The 16651-nt window shown below is 38.6% G+C and overlaps 1 protein-coding gene across 5 annotated transcripts in view; it reads left to right on the forward strand.

Annotated features, from left to right (window-relative positions):
- LOC143020424 (inhibitor of Bruton tyrosine kinase) overlaps positions 1 to 16651 on the forward strand; it is a 48011-nt gene that overhangs the window by 13516 nt on the left and 17844 nt on the right. For all 5 annotated transcript variants that reach the window (XM_076176847.1, XM_076176843.1, XM_076176865.1 and 2 more), the window contains 6 exons: positions 3419 to 3615; positions 4888 to 5172; positions 5397 to 5541; positions 6837 to 6944; positions 11652 to 11782; positions 12392 to 12551. In XM_076176847.1, the coding sequence (XP_076032962.1) occupies positions 3419 to 3615; positions 4888 to 5172; positions 5397 to 5541; positions 6837 to 6944; positions 11652 to 11782; positions 12392 to 12551 (1026 nt within the window). The remainder of the gene's footprint in view (positions 1 to 3418; positions 3616 to 4887; positions 5173 to 5396; positions 5542 to 6836; positions 6945 to 11651; positions 11783 to 12391; positions 12552 to 16651) is intronic.

Consider the following 16651-nt stretch of genomic DNA (forward strand, 5'->3'; position numbering starts at 1 on the left):
TGTCTTGGATTTGTTATATTGTTTTCTTCCAGGTGTTTTTTCCATCTATTCTTAATTACCTTTTCACAAATATTTGGCTACAGTGCTTGTAAGAAAAACTGGTCTGTAATTTGTTGGATCTTCTTTGTTTCCTCCTTTATATATTGGTACAATATTGGCATTTTTCCAGTTCTTTGGTATTTTTCCTTCTTTGAGTGAACAGCTTATGTTATATATTTTGTCTATTCTTCTTTACATTCTTTTAGTATCCAATTTGCTATTCTGTCTGGGCTGTGTAATTTCCTGAAATCAAGGTTCATTAATTGATCCATTGTTTCTTTTTGTGTTATTTTTATTTCCCTCATGGTGGGGGATCACACTTTGTTCACTTCATCCCAATGTTTTATTATTTCTCTAGTGAAAACCGACTAAGTGATTGTTCATGACTTCAGCCATTTCTTAATCTTCTGTGTACTCTGTATTTCCCTGATGTAGTTTCACTATTTCCTGTTTATTTTTAAGTTTATCATTCACATATCTATAGAATAGCTTTGGTTGATCTTTACATTTTTCTAAGATGTCTTTTTTGTAGTTTCTTTTTTCCTCTCTGCGCACTTTTGTATATTCATTTCTTTGGTTGATATATACTTGCCATGTCTGTTGAGGAAGGATGGGAGAGGACAGAAGACAGGGGTGAATGGAGAATGGTTGTATATGGATGATGCTGTGATACATGAGGTGGAATGGGTGGGGGGATGGGGGTGAGGTAGTATGTGTGAGAAAAATTTGATGCAGCCCAAAGGGATTTCTCCCTGTCTTCTTTTTTGCATGGGGGTACGGAGAGGGGGGTCGCCGATTTAATGAAGTGGCCTTGCTGTGGATGTGCTGTGTCTTGCAACACTGCCTCTGACCCAGGGCAGTGGACAAGGTGTAGGGATGACCCGTCATCCAGGAGGTGCTAAGATTGGAGGGTGGTGGAGTGTATTTAGGAATGGAATGGGTGGGAATAGTTTTATGCCTTTTTCTTTTTGGCTACCTACCTTGTAAGGAGGAAAAAGCCTTGGTATACGTATGTATTTTCATTTTTTTTTTTTTTCCCTCTTTCTTTTTTCCATATTTTCCAAGCTTTATTTCTTCTATCTTTCGCCTCACTGCATCTTCTGTTGAACCAGTACTTATTATACACCTTTTCCTGTTTCTGTCTTGGTACATATATATCCACTCCTTCATTATAAATTTCAATCAAAATCATCCATTTCTCTTCCAATTGTGTCTCTTCATTATAGAATTCATCCTAATTTGCATTTTGAAAGAATTTCTTAATTTTCCCAAAGTCCATTTTGTACATCAGTCTTCCTTTTCTGTATTTCTCATTTCTCTCTAATTCCTCCTCTAGTTAAAATTCTGTTAATATGCGATCACTCATCCCAAATGGTGTCTTGTATTCAATTTTATCCACAATTTTAGGTTCTGTTGTAAATATTAACTCTTGTCATGATTGTTCTTCATTACTTCTATATCTCGTATTTTTTTTTCACCTTTGTGTCATTGTATGTTCTATAGTCATGTCAAGTAATACATTTCCCCATAGATCTTCTCCACCTTTCACTGTCATCTCTTCCCAACATATTTCTTTGCAGTTAAAATCACCCATAAGTATTAGTTTACCTCCATCCTTCAGCATCTCATTTAATGAATGCCTCGTGTCTTCCAATATTTTTGAATGCTTGCCGTCTTTCCAAGAGCCCAATTTTGGGGGCACAAATCTCTACAAACTCTCTACTTTTCATGTTGCTATCTTCAACTTTTATCATGCTCATTTCCACACTGTTTGTACCATCTGTATCCTTCGTCATATTTAAGTTTTTCTTGGCCAGAAACATGACTCTTCTGCCCTGTTTCTTGTCTCTATTTTTGGTCCAATGATTATAATCCATGTCCAACACTATTTGGTGGTAGTGGACCCCTTAGTTTCGTCTCTGCAATTTCCATTATGTCTAGTTTTTCTTCTTACAGGTAATCATTTAATTCACTTAATCCTGAGATCAATCCGTCTATGTTAGTATAAGCCACTTTTCATTTTTTCCTTCTCCATCTCATTTTATGTTTGTTTTGTTTTGCTTACCCGAGCATATAATTTTCTCAGCCTCATGTTAAAGACTCTCCAATAGAACTCCTTTCTTTTGGCCTCTGTTCTCTTTGTATTTTTTTTCTTTAGTTTCATGTCTGAGTGTCTTCTCTTTCTTTTTCCTCAACATTCATTTCTCTTTTTATCCATATATTGTTGTAATGTTCACTATTTGCTAACTCTCCTGATTTTGCTAGTGTGTCTTCTACTACCATTTGTGACCTTTGTTTTATCTTCAGTGGTTGATTTCTTTCTTTTGAATATTGTCCTATTCTATATTCTTCTATTTCCTTTTCTACTTCTTGGTCTCTGTCTTGTACTTGTTTTAGAATTGTTTTTGCTATTTCTTTTTCTGCTTTTTCCCTCAAGTACCTAACCATGGCATGTTTTTCCTTTAGTCCATGTACAACAATACACTTTCTATCCACTGTATCTCTAACCCAACTTGCTTTCTCTTTGATTACTCAAATAATTGAGTCCTTTTCATTCTCCTGCATTTGTTGTTCTATTTCTGTAAAAGGTATCTCCTCATTTTCTGTTTCCATTTCTTAATGTTCTGCAAAATTTTCGTCAGTTCTTTCAGGCATTGCCTGTATTTTGTAGTTTACCTCTTTTAATTCTCACTCTTGGTGGTACCTTTGTTTTTCATTCTTTTGTTTTCACATTTAACCTCAATTAGTTCTTTTTTTTATTTACTCAGTTCATTATTTATTTCAGCATTCTTTTTATTTAGATCACACACCTTGTTTACATTGAAGTAGTCTTTTCTTAAATTCATAATCTCTTTCTTTAGTTCTATGAATTCCCTATCCCATGAGTTTCTGTTAAAACTCATCTCCCTTTCCATGTCTATGATTTGACTCAAATTTCTTCTTTTGTACTTACCAAATCCAGAAAAAGGGTCATCAATACTTAGCCTTAGTGGTCCCCTAGGCATCTCTAGGCCTCTGTTTACATTAAGTTTTGGTATAGTGCCTCCAGAGTGCTCTGTGTTTGTGTCAATGTTCAATTAAAACTCATCACCATTTTCACATGCTCCTTCTTGATTTTGTTGCATTTTCTCTTGATAGACACTACTAGTAGCACTGCTCTAGATCATTTTAGGCACCCACAAGTGCTCCCCCTCCCACTTAATACAACACAGGCCTCCTGCTGTCCTTGCACTATTGAGAATTTTCATCTTATTCAGTAGCCTATGGAGCTCTAGTTGATGCTGTTGACTGATTGGTGGTTCGTGTACAGTACAACAGCAGTCACAGGAACTTTTTCTCCAATTGGTGTATGTCATAATTTATTTTCTTTGTTGTTCAGGTTGTTGAACAGTTTATCATCAGCTGTGCTTCAAGATCTTTCTAATTATTACAAGAAGTTTGTACCAAAAATGTCGTACCGCATAATCACACCATATGACTCCCCACCCTATCCTGAAGACCTCCAGCAAGCACTTTTAGAGAATCCTATGAGCCTCCCTGACATGGATATGGATTGGACAGAAGAAGTTAAAGCTGGTGAGAGAGTGGTCTTCAGTTTGAAATTTCTTATTTTTATTTTGCTTGTTGTCTACAAGGTTACTTGTAGTCATAAGAAATAATACAATTTGTAAGGGTTACCATGTGGTGAAGCAGTAGGGGTAAATCAGTTCCAGCTGCCAGGCCCTGCTGTGGAAAAGCTGTGCCTTGCTGCATTGCCTCTGACTCTAGCAATGTGCACAGGGAATGGGGTGATTCTTCATTCCTGAAGTGCTGAGATGGGAGAGATGGTTATGAATGGATTTCATTTGTGTATGATATGTGTGAGGATCAAGAATCGGGAGAGTGAGTGATTTCAGGGGAAAGTTGGACTACAATGTTGTGTGATGGTTATTCAACATCCTTGTTCAACACATTTATGGGTGGGGTGAGGATCAAGAATCGGGAGAGTGAGTGATTTCAGGGGAAAGTTGGACTACAAGGTTGTGTGATGTTTATTCAACATGCTTGTTCAACACATTTATGGGTGGGGTGATAAGGGAGGTAAACATGAAAGTGCTCGGCAAGAGTTTGAAATTAGTGATTGAGATTGTAGGGAATTGGGAGGCAAGTCAGTTGTTTGCAGATGTGGTTGAGTCTGAGGAGACACTGAAACTGTGGTAGAGTGGTAGAAGTAGATAACAGATGGATATGGGGAGTAGATTAAGGGAGGGTACAGCTTGAAGGGATGTTCTTATTATCTGCTTCATGGTGTGTGAGAGCAAAGCTGAGAGTAAATGTGGGCAAAAGTATGGTGATGAGGTATACAAGGAGTGATGATGATGGTGGGTTGGATGTGAATGTGATGGGAGAAGATAGAGTTTTAGGTATTTGGGGTTGCATGTGAAAGTGAATGGAGGGGAAAAGGTGGAGGTGAATTATAGAGTAAAGGAAGCAAGAACTTATCTGGTTGGAATGTAATGTTGTATAGGTGTCTGGGAATGAATGCAAAGAGAAGGTTGTATAAGAGAGAGATTGTTCCTATGGCACTGAAGATAGTAAGACTTGGAGTTCCAGCAAGGTGGAATGGAAGAATTTGATTGTGTTTGAGAGGTATGTTAAGTGTTACAAGGATGAATAGGGTGAGAAATGTGGTAGTGAGGTTCCTTTACTGGGATGAAAGATAAAATGAATCAAGCCATACTTTTGCATCATAGCATTGGTGTCAGTGGATCAAAGAGCTGATTATATTTATATGTCATTGTTTTAAGAGACTAGTAAGATGTAGGGTTGAAATTCTCATCCCTCTCATTTCTGTTCTTTACAAAATAGATGAGGAAGCAGGAGTAAAGATTACAGGTTCATCAAGTGGAAGCAACCTGAATAGCTCTGGAAAGAAGAAGAAGCGCACTCACAAAAACTCTATTGGCACTTATCGGAGCATGAGGGAATCAGTGTCATCTCAACTGTCTTTTGCAAGTTCAACATCAGAAGGAGATCTTAGCAAGGATCTTGAGGACGATCTTGAAGAATTGAGTTTTGATAGCCTCGAAGAACGGTCCCCTTGTGCCACACCAAGTGACAAAGATGATTTTTCCAAGGAAATGGATAATAATGGTTAAAGTTTAATTTTGTCATTTTTTTGTGAGCTATATGATTTTTTTCTTTCTCATGAGCATTTAGTATAAAAGAAGAAAGGAGGTATGCTGATCTCCTTTATTATGTGTTATCATTCTGCAGAATGCATGTTTATTTGGATCATATATTTTGGGTAAAATAATTGTGTTATTCAGTTAATATAACTGATCTTAAAAATAATTACAATTGTTTTTCTTATTTAGGAAAATGGCAAAAGGTTGGAAAGAAAGAACATGGAATAACAGCACAGGATAATGAACCCATAGCTTCAATGGAAAATCTAAAAAACACATTTCAGAAGAAAATGGTACTAGAGATTCAAACAAATGATCTAAAAATTGTACCAAGGCATGTATATTATTTTTTCTCCTACCCCCAATCTCTACATCACCTTCACATAAAGTGAAACAAGTGTAAGTGAGGCAGAGAACAAGGCTGGGAAGAGAGCTGTTGGATAGGGTAGATCAGAGAGTACTAAGGTGATTAGGGCGTATGAAAAGGATCGATGAGGGAAGGCTAGCTTAGATGGAGTGAGTGTGAGAGGAGGACCAAGAATGAGATGGAGTTGATGGGGCAAAGAGAGCTTTGAATAAATGTAAAAATGTCAGCCAAGCAGTGAAAAAGAGTGCAAAATATAGGAGTAGATAATGGAAGGGATAATGTGAGTAGATGAAGGGAGGGTACAGCTTGAAGGAATGTTCTTATCTGTTTCATAAATCATATTGATTGGATTAGAAAAGGATGCCATGCAGTTGCCACAGAAAGGTCACTCTGTTCCCAGTCACACAGCATGAGTCAAAAGTTTGATTTATTGATTTGGTTTTATGTTACGAAACTCCCCCTATCAGGAGGTAAGGACAGTGCCCTTTGCAAAAGACTTTTTAGCATGAAATTTAATGAACCTTGCCCTTGGTCCAACTCAGTGATAGAAGGGTTCAAACTACCTCATAAGTGATGCCCTAAACTCCTTGGCCAGCAAGCATCCACTGTATTTACCTGTGGGTAGATATAAGTATTAACTCAGACTCGAGTAGTGTGACTTGGAATGGAGTGACCCTTGAATGAGAAAGGTACCTGCTGACAGGTAAGTCTAGAAAAGAGCCTTGTGGGGATGAAGTCTGTATTGGTATAACATTTTTCTTATTTGAGATTTATCATGTACTTGATAAAGCTCAAATTAGGGAAAAATTGTACGATTAAAGATTTCATTCACATCTAGTGGTTTTCCTGAGGGTGAAACCCTTCATTTCTTGAGATGATGAGATGAGGGTAGTATTGAATGGGTCTTGTTTATAACATAAGATGAGGTCTGTTGGGGTTGGTTTGGTGTTTTTATATGAGTGGTGGGGCATATGTCAGGGTAGGAATAAGGATAGGGCTATGTAGAAGTTGTGTAATGTTGGTGTGGATGTTAAAAAAAATATATATATATATATGGATGGAATGGTACATATATACCAAAAGGACTTAACTCCTTATAAGGGTGGTGCATGACTAAGGCAAAACATCCATACACCTCACACCCATTCCACACCTATCCAAAACCTGTTCATCAGAGAATATGAGAGTACTAAGCAGGGATTTGGCATTTGTGGTGGGTGAGGATGTAATGTTATTAATTTTTGTATTTTTATCTACCTCAGTTCCAGTTCCCACCATTCTGTGCAGAAAGAAGAATATCCTACACTTGCAGCAACCCATACACTTGACCTGTCTGTGGCAACCAAGGCCAAAGTCCTTCAGAAGGGAAGGTTAGTAACAATGCTGTATCCATAAGCCAATCCCATTAGTGTTGACACTTTAAGAGTTTGTACAAGTATGCTCACTGGCTGAGTGGGTTAGAGCATTGCTACTTGTCGTTAGTGAGTTGGACCAAGGCATGGTTCATTAAATTCCATACTACAAAGTCCTCTATAAGGTGCACCACCCTAGCCTCCCAATAGGGGGAGTTCACGATGTTAAACCAAATCACAAGTATGCCTAGGTTATAGTTATAGAATGGTAGTGAAAATTTGTCACTCATAGTCTCAGGATGAAGTTTAGGTATTGCTGTAGATCTCTCTGAGAAGAAACTTTGTGTCATATATGTGTAAGGTAGTGTGTCATATATGTGTGAGGTAGTTTCTCTCTCATTAATTCATAGTGGTAGTAGGAGGGAAGAAGTAACTTGTTGTTAGCTGTTCTTGTGTAAAAAAAAAGTGGAGAGAATGCAGTTGATGTTCATTGATATATTGGGCCCAGTCAAGAGACAAGTGTTAGACACTTAGGGACTAGTAAATGGATGCATGAAACCACTCCAATAGAACATTTAAACTTGGAAACCAAAATCCCAATAGACCAGTACCTGAAAATGAAAGGCACACAGTTCTCCACAAAAGCTGTCAACCCCATCAGTCCCTCCCACCACAGAACAAGAACAACCAACTGAATGAAGAAAAAAATGTAGCAGCATAGTACTCAAACATGTAAAACAACCAACTACCTACACCTAGTGACAGAGTTTGGGATGGCATGCAAAAGAAAGAAGTTGAAGGTAAATGTGGGTAAAAGTAAGGTGATGAGATGTACAAGGGGAGAGGATGGCAACAAATTGGAAGTGAGTATTAAGGGTGAGAAGCTGGAGGAAGTGGTTAGCCTTAGACACTTGGAGGCACATGTGGCAGGAAAGGGAGGAGTGGAGGTGGAGGTAGAATGTAGATTGAGAAAAGAAAGATGCCTTGGGGGATTAAAGAGTATAATGAAAAATAGACATTTGGGAACAGATGCTAAAAGGAGATTGTATTTACCTAGTTGTATTTACCTAGTTGTATTTTGCGGGAAGGGGAGCTATGCTCGTGTTGTCCCGCCTTTGTATCTTGCAGTGTCTAGTTTGTTTTTAAACTCATGAATGGTTTTTGCGCATACTATTTCATTGTCCAGTTTGTTCCAAGTGTCCAAAACTCTATGAGGAAAACTGTTTTTCTTCAGTTCTCTTCTATAGCTATGTTTTTTTATTTTCTTTCCATGTCCTCTTGTGTTTCTTTTGTCCCAGTTAAGTAAGTTCTCACTATCGAGTACCTCTGTGCCTTTCATGATTCTGTAGATGGTCAATAGGTCACCTCTCTCTCTTCTTTGCTCCAGTGTCGGTAACTCCAGTTTAGCCAATCTCTCTTCGTATGATAGGTTTGCAAGTGCAGGTGCCATTTTTGTAGCTGCTCTTTGGATTCTTTCTATTTTCTTTATATTCTTTTTGGTACTGGGGGACCACAATGTCGCTGCATACTCTAATCTAGGCCTTATCAATGTAACCAATATTTTTTTCATCATGTCTTCGTCCAAGTATGTAAACGCCACTTTTATTGATCTTAGCAAATTGTAAGTCTCCCCGACAATTTTGTTAATCTGTATATCATAGGACAAGTCGTTCGTGATAATTACTCCCAAATCTTTTTCGGATCCTACTTTCTTTACTTCTTTGGTTCCAATTGTATATTTTCCTGATATTCTGTTTTTGCTTTTTCCAAACTCCATTATGCTACACTTCTTAGTATTAAAGTCCACTTCCCATTTCTGACTCCAGTTCCATGAAGGGGTGATTGTGCCAACAGTACTATATAGGACAGAAACATGGAACATAAGAGAGGAAGAGTTATATGCTTGAAATGAAATGTCTGAGAAATATGGTAGGGGTTACTAGGCTGGATAGAATGAGAAATGAGGAGGTGAGGAGAAGAATGGGGGTGGAAAAGGAGATGGGAGATAGGGCTGATGAAAGGTTATTGAATGGTTTAGACACATTGAAAGAGTGATTGAAGAAAGATTAGTAAAAGAGGTGTGGAAGGCAGAGGTGGATGGAGTGAACATGAGGGGGCAACTGAGGATGGAATGGATGGGTGGGGTATTGGGAAAGAGGGGAATGTCTATTGAGGAAGGAAGGGAGAAGACAGAATATAGGGGTGAGTAGAGAATGGTTGTATATGGATGATACTGTGATGCATGGAAGGGAGTGGATGGAGAATGGGGGGTTAGGAAGTTTTGTGTGAATAATATTTTGATGCAGCCCAAAAGGATTTCTCCTCATCTGAAGGGACAGAGAGGGGGAGTCGCCAATTAAATGAAGTGGCCTTGCTGTGGGTGTGTTGTGTCTTGCTACATTGATTCTGACCCAGGACAATGGGTGATTGTTAGGCCAGTAGTCTGCCCCACATTGGGAGCCAAATGTTAGGCTGGTTGAAGACAAACTCTGATGAAGAGAGAGTTGGTTTTATTTAGCAGTGAATATTGGGTGCCAGTCAGGGGGGAGGGGGATAAGATGGCAAGGAAGGTGATGACTGTGTTTCAAATTGTGTCTCCAGGCAATCTGCTTGCAAGGGAACAAGGGGGGAGGAGTTGAGAAACCAGAAGCAGCAAGCCAGGCTCACATATGATGCTCTGAGGCAACCTGAATCTTTGATGTTGGTCCATCCTTTATATTCATGGGCAGGTCATGACCTATGCTCCTAATCGGTGTGAGGTCATGTGTGCTGCATGGGAAGTCGGAGGCAAAACATTTGATGCAGGTGACTCATGAAGACAGAGGATACGTATTCTTCAAGGAATCCAGTGTTCCTGTGTCACATGGCTGGCCAAGGTGCAGGCCAGCTATGGCTGGCCAATGCTGGCATTGCATGTGTGTTTCCTCAAGGAGGCTTTGTCCCACCTGTAGGCCCCAAGGAAGCTCTGAGTTGAACTGGCAGTTGGTAGACCTGTTAGGCGAACTGGCAGACAGTGACGGAAGGCAATCTGGCAGACAAATGGTGGCAAATACCTGTGGTAGACAATTGTGCTGGCAGTCAGCAGACCTGGCAGGCAGTGATGGCAGCGGCAGACAGCAGTGGCAGATGATCTAGCAGATCAAGTGGAGGCTGACACCAGTTGAGTGGTGGCTGTCAATTGGCAGAGTGGCATCAGGGGCCCCAAATATTGGGGTTGGATTTATTTAGCAATGAATGTTGGGTGTCAGTGAGGGGGGGAATGAGACAGCAAGGGAGGTGACAACTGTGTTTCAAGTTGTGTCTCCAGGCAATCTGCTTGCAAAGGAGCAAAGGGGGGGAGGAGGTGAGAAAGGAGCAGCAAGCCAAGCTCATGTATGATGTTCTGAGGTGATCTGAATCTTCGGCAATGGTCCATCCTTTATATACATGGGCAGGTCATAATCCATGCTTATAATTTGTGTGAGGTCATGTGTGCTGCATGGGGAGTCAGAGGCAAAACATTTGATGCCAGTGACTCACAAAGAGGGTATGTGTTCCTCAAGGAATCCAGTGTTCCCATGTCATGTAGCTGGCCAAGGTGCAGGCCAGCTGTGTCTGGCTGATGCTAGCATTGCATGTGTGTTTCCTCAAGGAGGCTTTGTCCCACCTGTGGGCCTCAAGGAAGGATAGGGTTGTGTTGCAGCTGGGTAGACATGAGTGTATCCCATGGGATTGTTTGTGGGTCAGTAAGGTCATGGGTTGGCCAAGAAGAGGAGAGGACGGGAGTGAGGTCAAGAGGTGAGGACCGGGAGTGAAGACTACCCCTAACAGTGAGATGCAAGGATGACATGTCATCTAGGAGGAGCAAAAAAAAGAGGGAGGGAGAGAGTGGTGGTGAATGGGAATAGAGTGGATTGGGATGAAATGGGTGGGAGTGGAATTATGCCCTTTGACTTTGGCTAACCCCCTTGTAAGGGGGAAAAAACCCTTGGTATATGTATGCACTTACACCTCACAACATGTCTGTACAAAAAGACTCGCAAGTTACAAAACAAGCACTCCAAGACTGATTCCTAAACTCTACTCTATTTGACTCCCCCATACTTAACCCCTTCCATACGGTGCCGCACACGTAGGCGTCATGAGGAGCAAGTGGATTCGCGACGCTGCCATATCGGCGTCTTGATTATATTTATTGTAGTCGCCCCTGTGTTTTTACATTCTCCCAAATGTGCCCTGAATCCCATTCTCTGTGGTTTTCAAAATTCGCGGGTGAAAGAGAGAACGATCGATATAAGCGGCGACTATATTTTATGATAAGAATATTATTACGTGACGTCATACGGCTGGCATTGGCTGCTGCCCGCGAGATTTAAGTCCCGTACTGAAGTGGTTAAATCTAAAAATTCCCCCTCACAGCAAGCAAAATCTATACTGCCATGACTATATTGATGCCACTACCTAGCATTGAAATGGTACCAACAGAATAGATTTAACTACAGATTCATATCGCTCAAAATGCAGTCACTAAACAGAAAACTCAAAACACCTCATCCTACACTGCCGTACTCACAGATCACTTTTAAGTTTTAATAGCCCTCCTTTCTACTCCTCTCCCTAAATATCTCCTTTCCACCCTGTGTTACACCACCTTTTTGGCACGATATTGTCTCCAAGAATGGAAACACAGGTTATTGATGAAATACTAATACCCTGTACTAAATAATACATGTTTTCATTTCACAGTGGCAAAAATAACAAGTTGTCTCAAAAACAAAGGAAAAAATTAGCTGCTGAAAGTGCCCAAGCATCACCACCAAAGGAAAATGGCCATGTGACTCCAACCTCTCCTTGGGGTTGCTCGTCATTGGTAACAAGTAAGTTAACTATGTGTATTGTAAGTACATTTCCTTCCATTTCCATGTAAGATCTGTTATTGTATTGTGTAGGTAATTTGGCACATTACACTAATGAAAACAAGGATTAGTGTAATTTATGTGTGCTGTTGTGATGTGTTGCTTTCAATCTCACTTTGCACAGTGATAATCCTTGTTCAGATCCAGTGGCTGCCAGTATTACTCTGAGCAGCAAAGCCCCTGGCATAAGCTCTTCATCTCGGCTCATCACACAATGTGTGAATAACTGAATCTACAGTCACCCATAATATTTTCACATAAAATTTCATCCACATAACTTGTCGGTGTGTGACAGAATGGATGAAATGCCAGTAATTTGATCCCATCCTCTCTTTTACTAGTTAGAATGTACCTCCTCCACAATTTTTTCCAGTTGTTATCAAGTTATGTGGATTCAGTCTTGGTAATCTCCCTATTGGTATACTCAAATGACATTAATACAGGTTGTTTATAGAAGGGTAGGTAACTATGCATGTAATGTACTTGTACAATTCTATATACTCGTCATACATCTTTCACAAAGAACAAAATACAATAAATCTCTGTTTTCATTCATTTTCATTATTGCAGGTATCCAGGGTCCAGCAAAAAGCCTTGTGGACATTATGAAAGCTGAACAAGAAGTTATTGGAAGCAGAGAGAGTACTGTATCGAAGAGGTTTCCCAGTTCAAAAAAGTGCCTTGTTGATCCACAGAAGAGCCAGCCTATTAGCATAACTGGAAAAAGAGGGTAATTTGCTTTTACAATCCATGAGAATAAAGCATTTTCTCTTCACAGGTTTTTGCAAGTTGATATCATATTTATCAAAGTTGTGAATGCGTGTGTATTCAATGTTTACAGATTAATATTTAAGTTATTTTGCTTGGGAAACTTGTTTCTTATGTTTTAAGTCTTTCAATTTGACCTGCTGTATTTATTTAATTAAATAAGGGATCTAATTTTTACACCGTGTTGGAAATAACCAATGCTCCTCTCTCTGTGTGGACAGTATTGCACTGAAGAGTTGGGGTCATACAGATAGTAGAGATTTTAGGAGGATAGCAGTATGGGGGGGGATCTATCTATATACTAAGGGCCCTTTCCCCCTGATAAGGTTAGTAGCCAAGTCAAAATGCACATACCCACTCCCCCACAAGCACAAACCACAGGACATGAGCGTAAACCACAGGCGGGAACGGATGGCTAGAAAGGAACTCTGATGTATAGTGCTTTTTCGATAAATTTGAAGGAAATGTCTAGTTGTATTTACATTTGGGAAATAATTATGTTTATTGAGTGACTGAAATGATAAAATAGAGTAAAATTCAACACATTGTTAATACACAAAATGGAGATTGATAAAGGAGAAAGACAAAAAAGTGAACCAATGAAGAGATGTTTGGACGTAAGAAGAGTGGAATCACCGCTAGGGGTCATACCTAAGAAATCTTGTATAACTGACACCCCGAAATCTACTCAAAGGTTTGATAATAATGCATTTTCAGGGTTTATAAAAGAAAGTGGAATATTAGGTAGAGGTTTAGAATTGGAAAGAGAATCTAGGTATAAAAATGTCCTAAAAAATCTGGAGATTGCTGAATTGTTAGAGGAACTAATGGATCTGAAAGCTGAATACAGGGCAATGTTCAGAGAGGTGAACCAACTTAAAAGAGCTAATGATAAAACTAACGGAGTTTAATGAACTAAAAAAGGAATTAAACATGGTCAAAAGTGAAAATGAAAGAATGAAAAATGAAGATAAAAACAAAAATGAGGCTTTGAAAAAAGAAGTGAAAGAACAAATACGAGCGGTGACTGAGAAAGTTGGAGAAACAAAGAGACAAATCTTCAAGAAATGAAAAATCAATGGAAAGTGGAACAAGAAAATAAAAAAATAACTTTTAAAGAAATAATACAGCAAGTGGAAGAAAATGCTAAAGAAATGGTAAAGTAGTTAAGGAAAAAGAAAATTGGGTCAGAGTCAGTGGATAAGAAAAAGTGCATTGTAGTTTATGATATTAAAGAAAAACATAATGTACCTAGATACCAAAGAGAAAAAGAAGAGAAAGAAATTGCAAAAGAAATTCTGAAAGAGATACGAGAGGATAGGCAGGTAATGGACAAAGAGATAGAAGAGGTACATAGGATGGGCCATTACTCCAAAGAAAAAAATTATAGACCACTAAAAAACTAAGGTCTCAAATGATAGCAGAAGTACTATCAAAAACAGCAAAGCTGGCAAATTACAAAAATGTGTGGATGAAAAAAGAAATGAGCGATGAGGAAAAAGAAAAAAAAAAAAGACACTTAGAAGTGAAGCAAATGAAAAAAATGAGTGAACAGAGACTGAAAAGAATGAGTTTTTTTTTAGAGTACTAGACCGAAGGCTGAGAAAATGGTATATAAAAAAAAGAAATGTAATAAACAAAAAAGGAGGAGTAAGGAAAAAATTTAAAATAACATATACCAACATAGACAGCATGGTTTCAGGACGAAACAAATTAAAAGACTATCTGGCAGTAAAGAAACCAGATATAATGGGAATTGTGGAGACAAAACTAAACGGTCCACTACCACCTACTACTGTGGGACAAGGTCTATACAACCATTGAATGAAAAATAGAAAGGAGAAACAGGGTGGAGGAGTCATGTTTTTGACAAAGGCTTAAATGTGACAAAAGGAAAAAAATAATGTGGAATTTATTATGATAAATGTTGAAAACAGTGACATGAAAAGTAGAAAATTTGTAGTGATATGTGTGCCCCCAAAAACCCAGTCTTGGACAGAGTGATCATTCCAAAATGTTGGAAGACACAAAGCATGTATTAATTGAATTACTGAAAGGAGGAAATATAGTAATTATGGGTAATTTTAACTCAAATGAAATATGTTGGGAAGAAATGACAGTAAAAGGTGAAGACCTTGGGGGATATACACTACTGGATATGGCCATTGAATACACAATGACTCAATGGATAAAGGAAAATACCAGATATTGAAAAAATTAAGAGCCTTTGAGACTAGATTTAATATTTATGTCAGAGACTGAAATTGTGGATAAAATGGAATACAAGACACCAATTGGGAAGAATGATCACATACTAATAGAGTTCGAAATAAAAGAACAAATTTATTTGAGAAGAAATGATGATATGGTTTAATGTCGCACACTCCCCCCCCCACCCTATTGGGAGACTAGGACGGTGCCCCTCACAGAGGGCATTATAGTGTGGAATTTAATGAATGATGCCCTTGGTTCAACTTCGCCAGTGGCAGGATTCGAACCGCCCTCACCTCTACCTTTGCCACAAGTAATGAGACCCTAACCTGCTCAGCTAGAAGACTAATGTACACGAAACCAATTTTGAGAAACTCAGAAAATTCTCTCAAAATGTAAATTGGGAAAACTTAAATGAAGAAACAAAGATGGAAGAGAAATGGAACATATTAAAAGAAATTTGTAATGAGGGAATAGACAAATACGTACCAAAGCAGAAGCAAGAAAGGGTGTACATTAAGTGCTGGTACAACAAAAAATATAGTGAGGCTAAAGATAGAAGAGACAAAGCTTGGAAAAGATGGAAAAAGAAAAAAAACGAGTAAGTGACAAATATATATCAAACTAAGAAATGAATATATGAAAATACACAGGGAAGAAAAGAGAAACTATGAAAAAGACATAATAGAAAAATGCAAGGACCTACCTAAACTAAAACATAAACAAGAAATAGTAAAACTGTGTCAAGTGAATGATGAATATATAGATGTAGAAATGGCTGAAATTATGAACAAAAATTTTAAATCTTTATTCACAATTGAAAGTACACAAAATTGGGAGGAAGGACAGAAAGAATCCCCCCCCCCCATGAGAGAAATAACTGTGACACAGAAGGAAATAAGGAACCAAATGATAAAACTTGACATCAGAAAATCACATGGTCCAGATGGAATTGCAAATTGAATATTAAAAGAATGTATAGATGAACTAACAGACAAAATATATAAGATAATGTATTACTCAAAGAAGGAAAGGTACCACAAGATTGGAAAAATGCAAATATTGTACCAATATATAAAGGAGGGGGCAAGGAAAATCCAACTAACTATAGACTGGTCTCCCATACAAGCACAGTAGCAAAAATATGTGAAAAAGTTATCAAAAGTAGATGGATTAAACATCTGGAAGAAAATAATATACTGAATCCAAAATAATTTGGCTTTAGACACGGAAGATCAAGAAAGGGACGGATGGTGGATTGTGCTTTCCTAGATCTACAGAAAGCATATGATAAAGTACCACACAAAAAACTACAGGAGTCCCTCAAATAACGCAGGGGTTAGGTTCCTGTAATTACCGTGTATGACCAAATCCGCGTATGCTGACATTCCATATTAAATACCGAGAACTGTATGTATGTGTATGTGTACGTTTGTGCGTGTGTGTGTGTATGTGCGCATGTATGTGGTGTATGTATGTGTTTGTGTGTACCGTATATACATGTGGCGTATATGTATGTATGTGTGTGGCGTATATACATATACAGGTAAACGTCGACTTACGATGGCATTAGGTTTCGATAGAGCCATCGTAAGACGATCTCATCGTAAGTCGATCCCCACTCTGTTCCGTGGTCACTGTACCTAGCCTACCTGTATATTAACCACCAGAGATACTGAATATAGCCTATTAAACATGTACAGTAGTTTATTTAATTATTTTTATCCTTTTTACCATATTCAAACACTATAATATGTATTTTCAGTACGGTACTTAAATCTCGCGGGCAGCAGCCAATGCCAGCCGTACGACGTGACGTAATAATACTCGCATCATAAAATATAGTCACCG

This window comes from Oratosquilla oratoria, chromosome 3, assembly GCF_046742065.1.
Source record: "Oratosquilla oratoria isolate Oo_2021 chromosome 3, ASM4674206v1, whole genome shotgun sequence".
NCBI classification, from domain to species: domain Eukaryota; kingdom Metazoa; phylum Arthropoda; class Malacostraca; order Stomatopoda; family Squillidae; genus Oratosquilla; species Oratosquilla oratoria.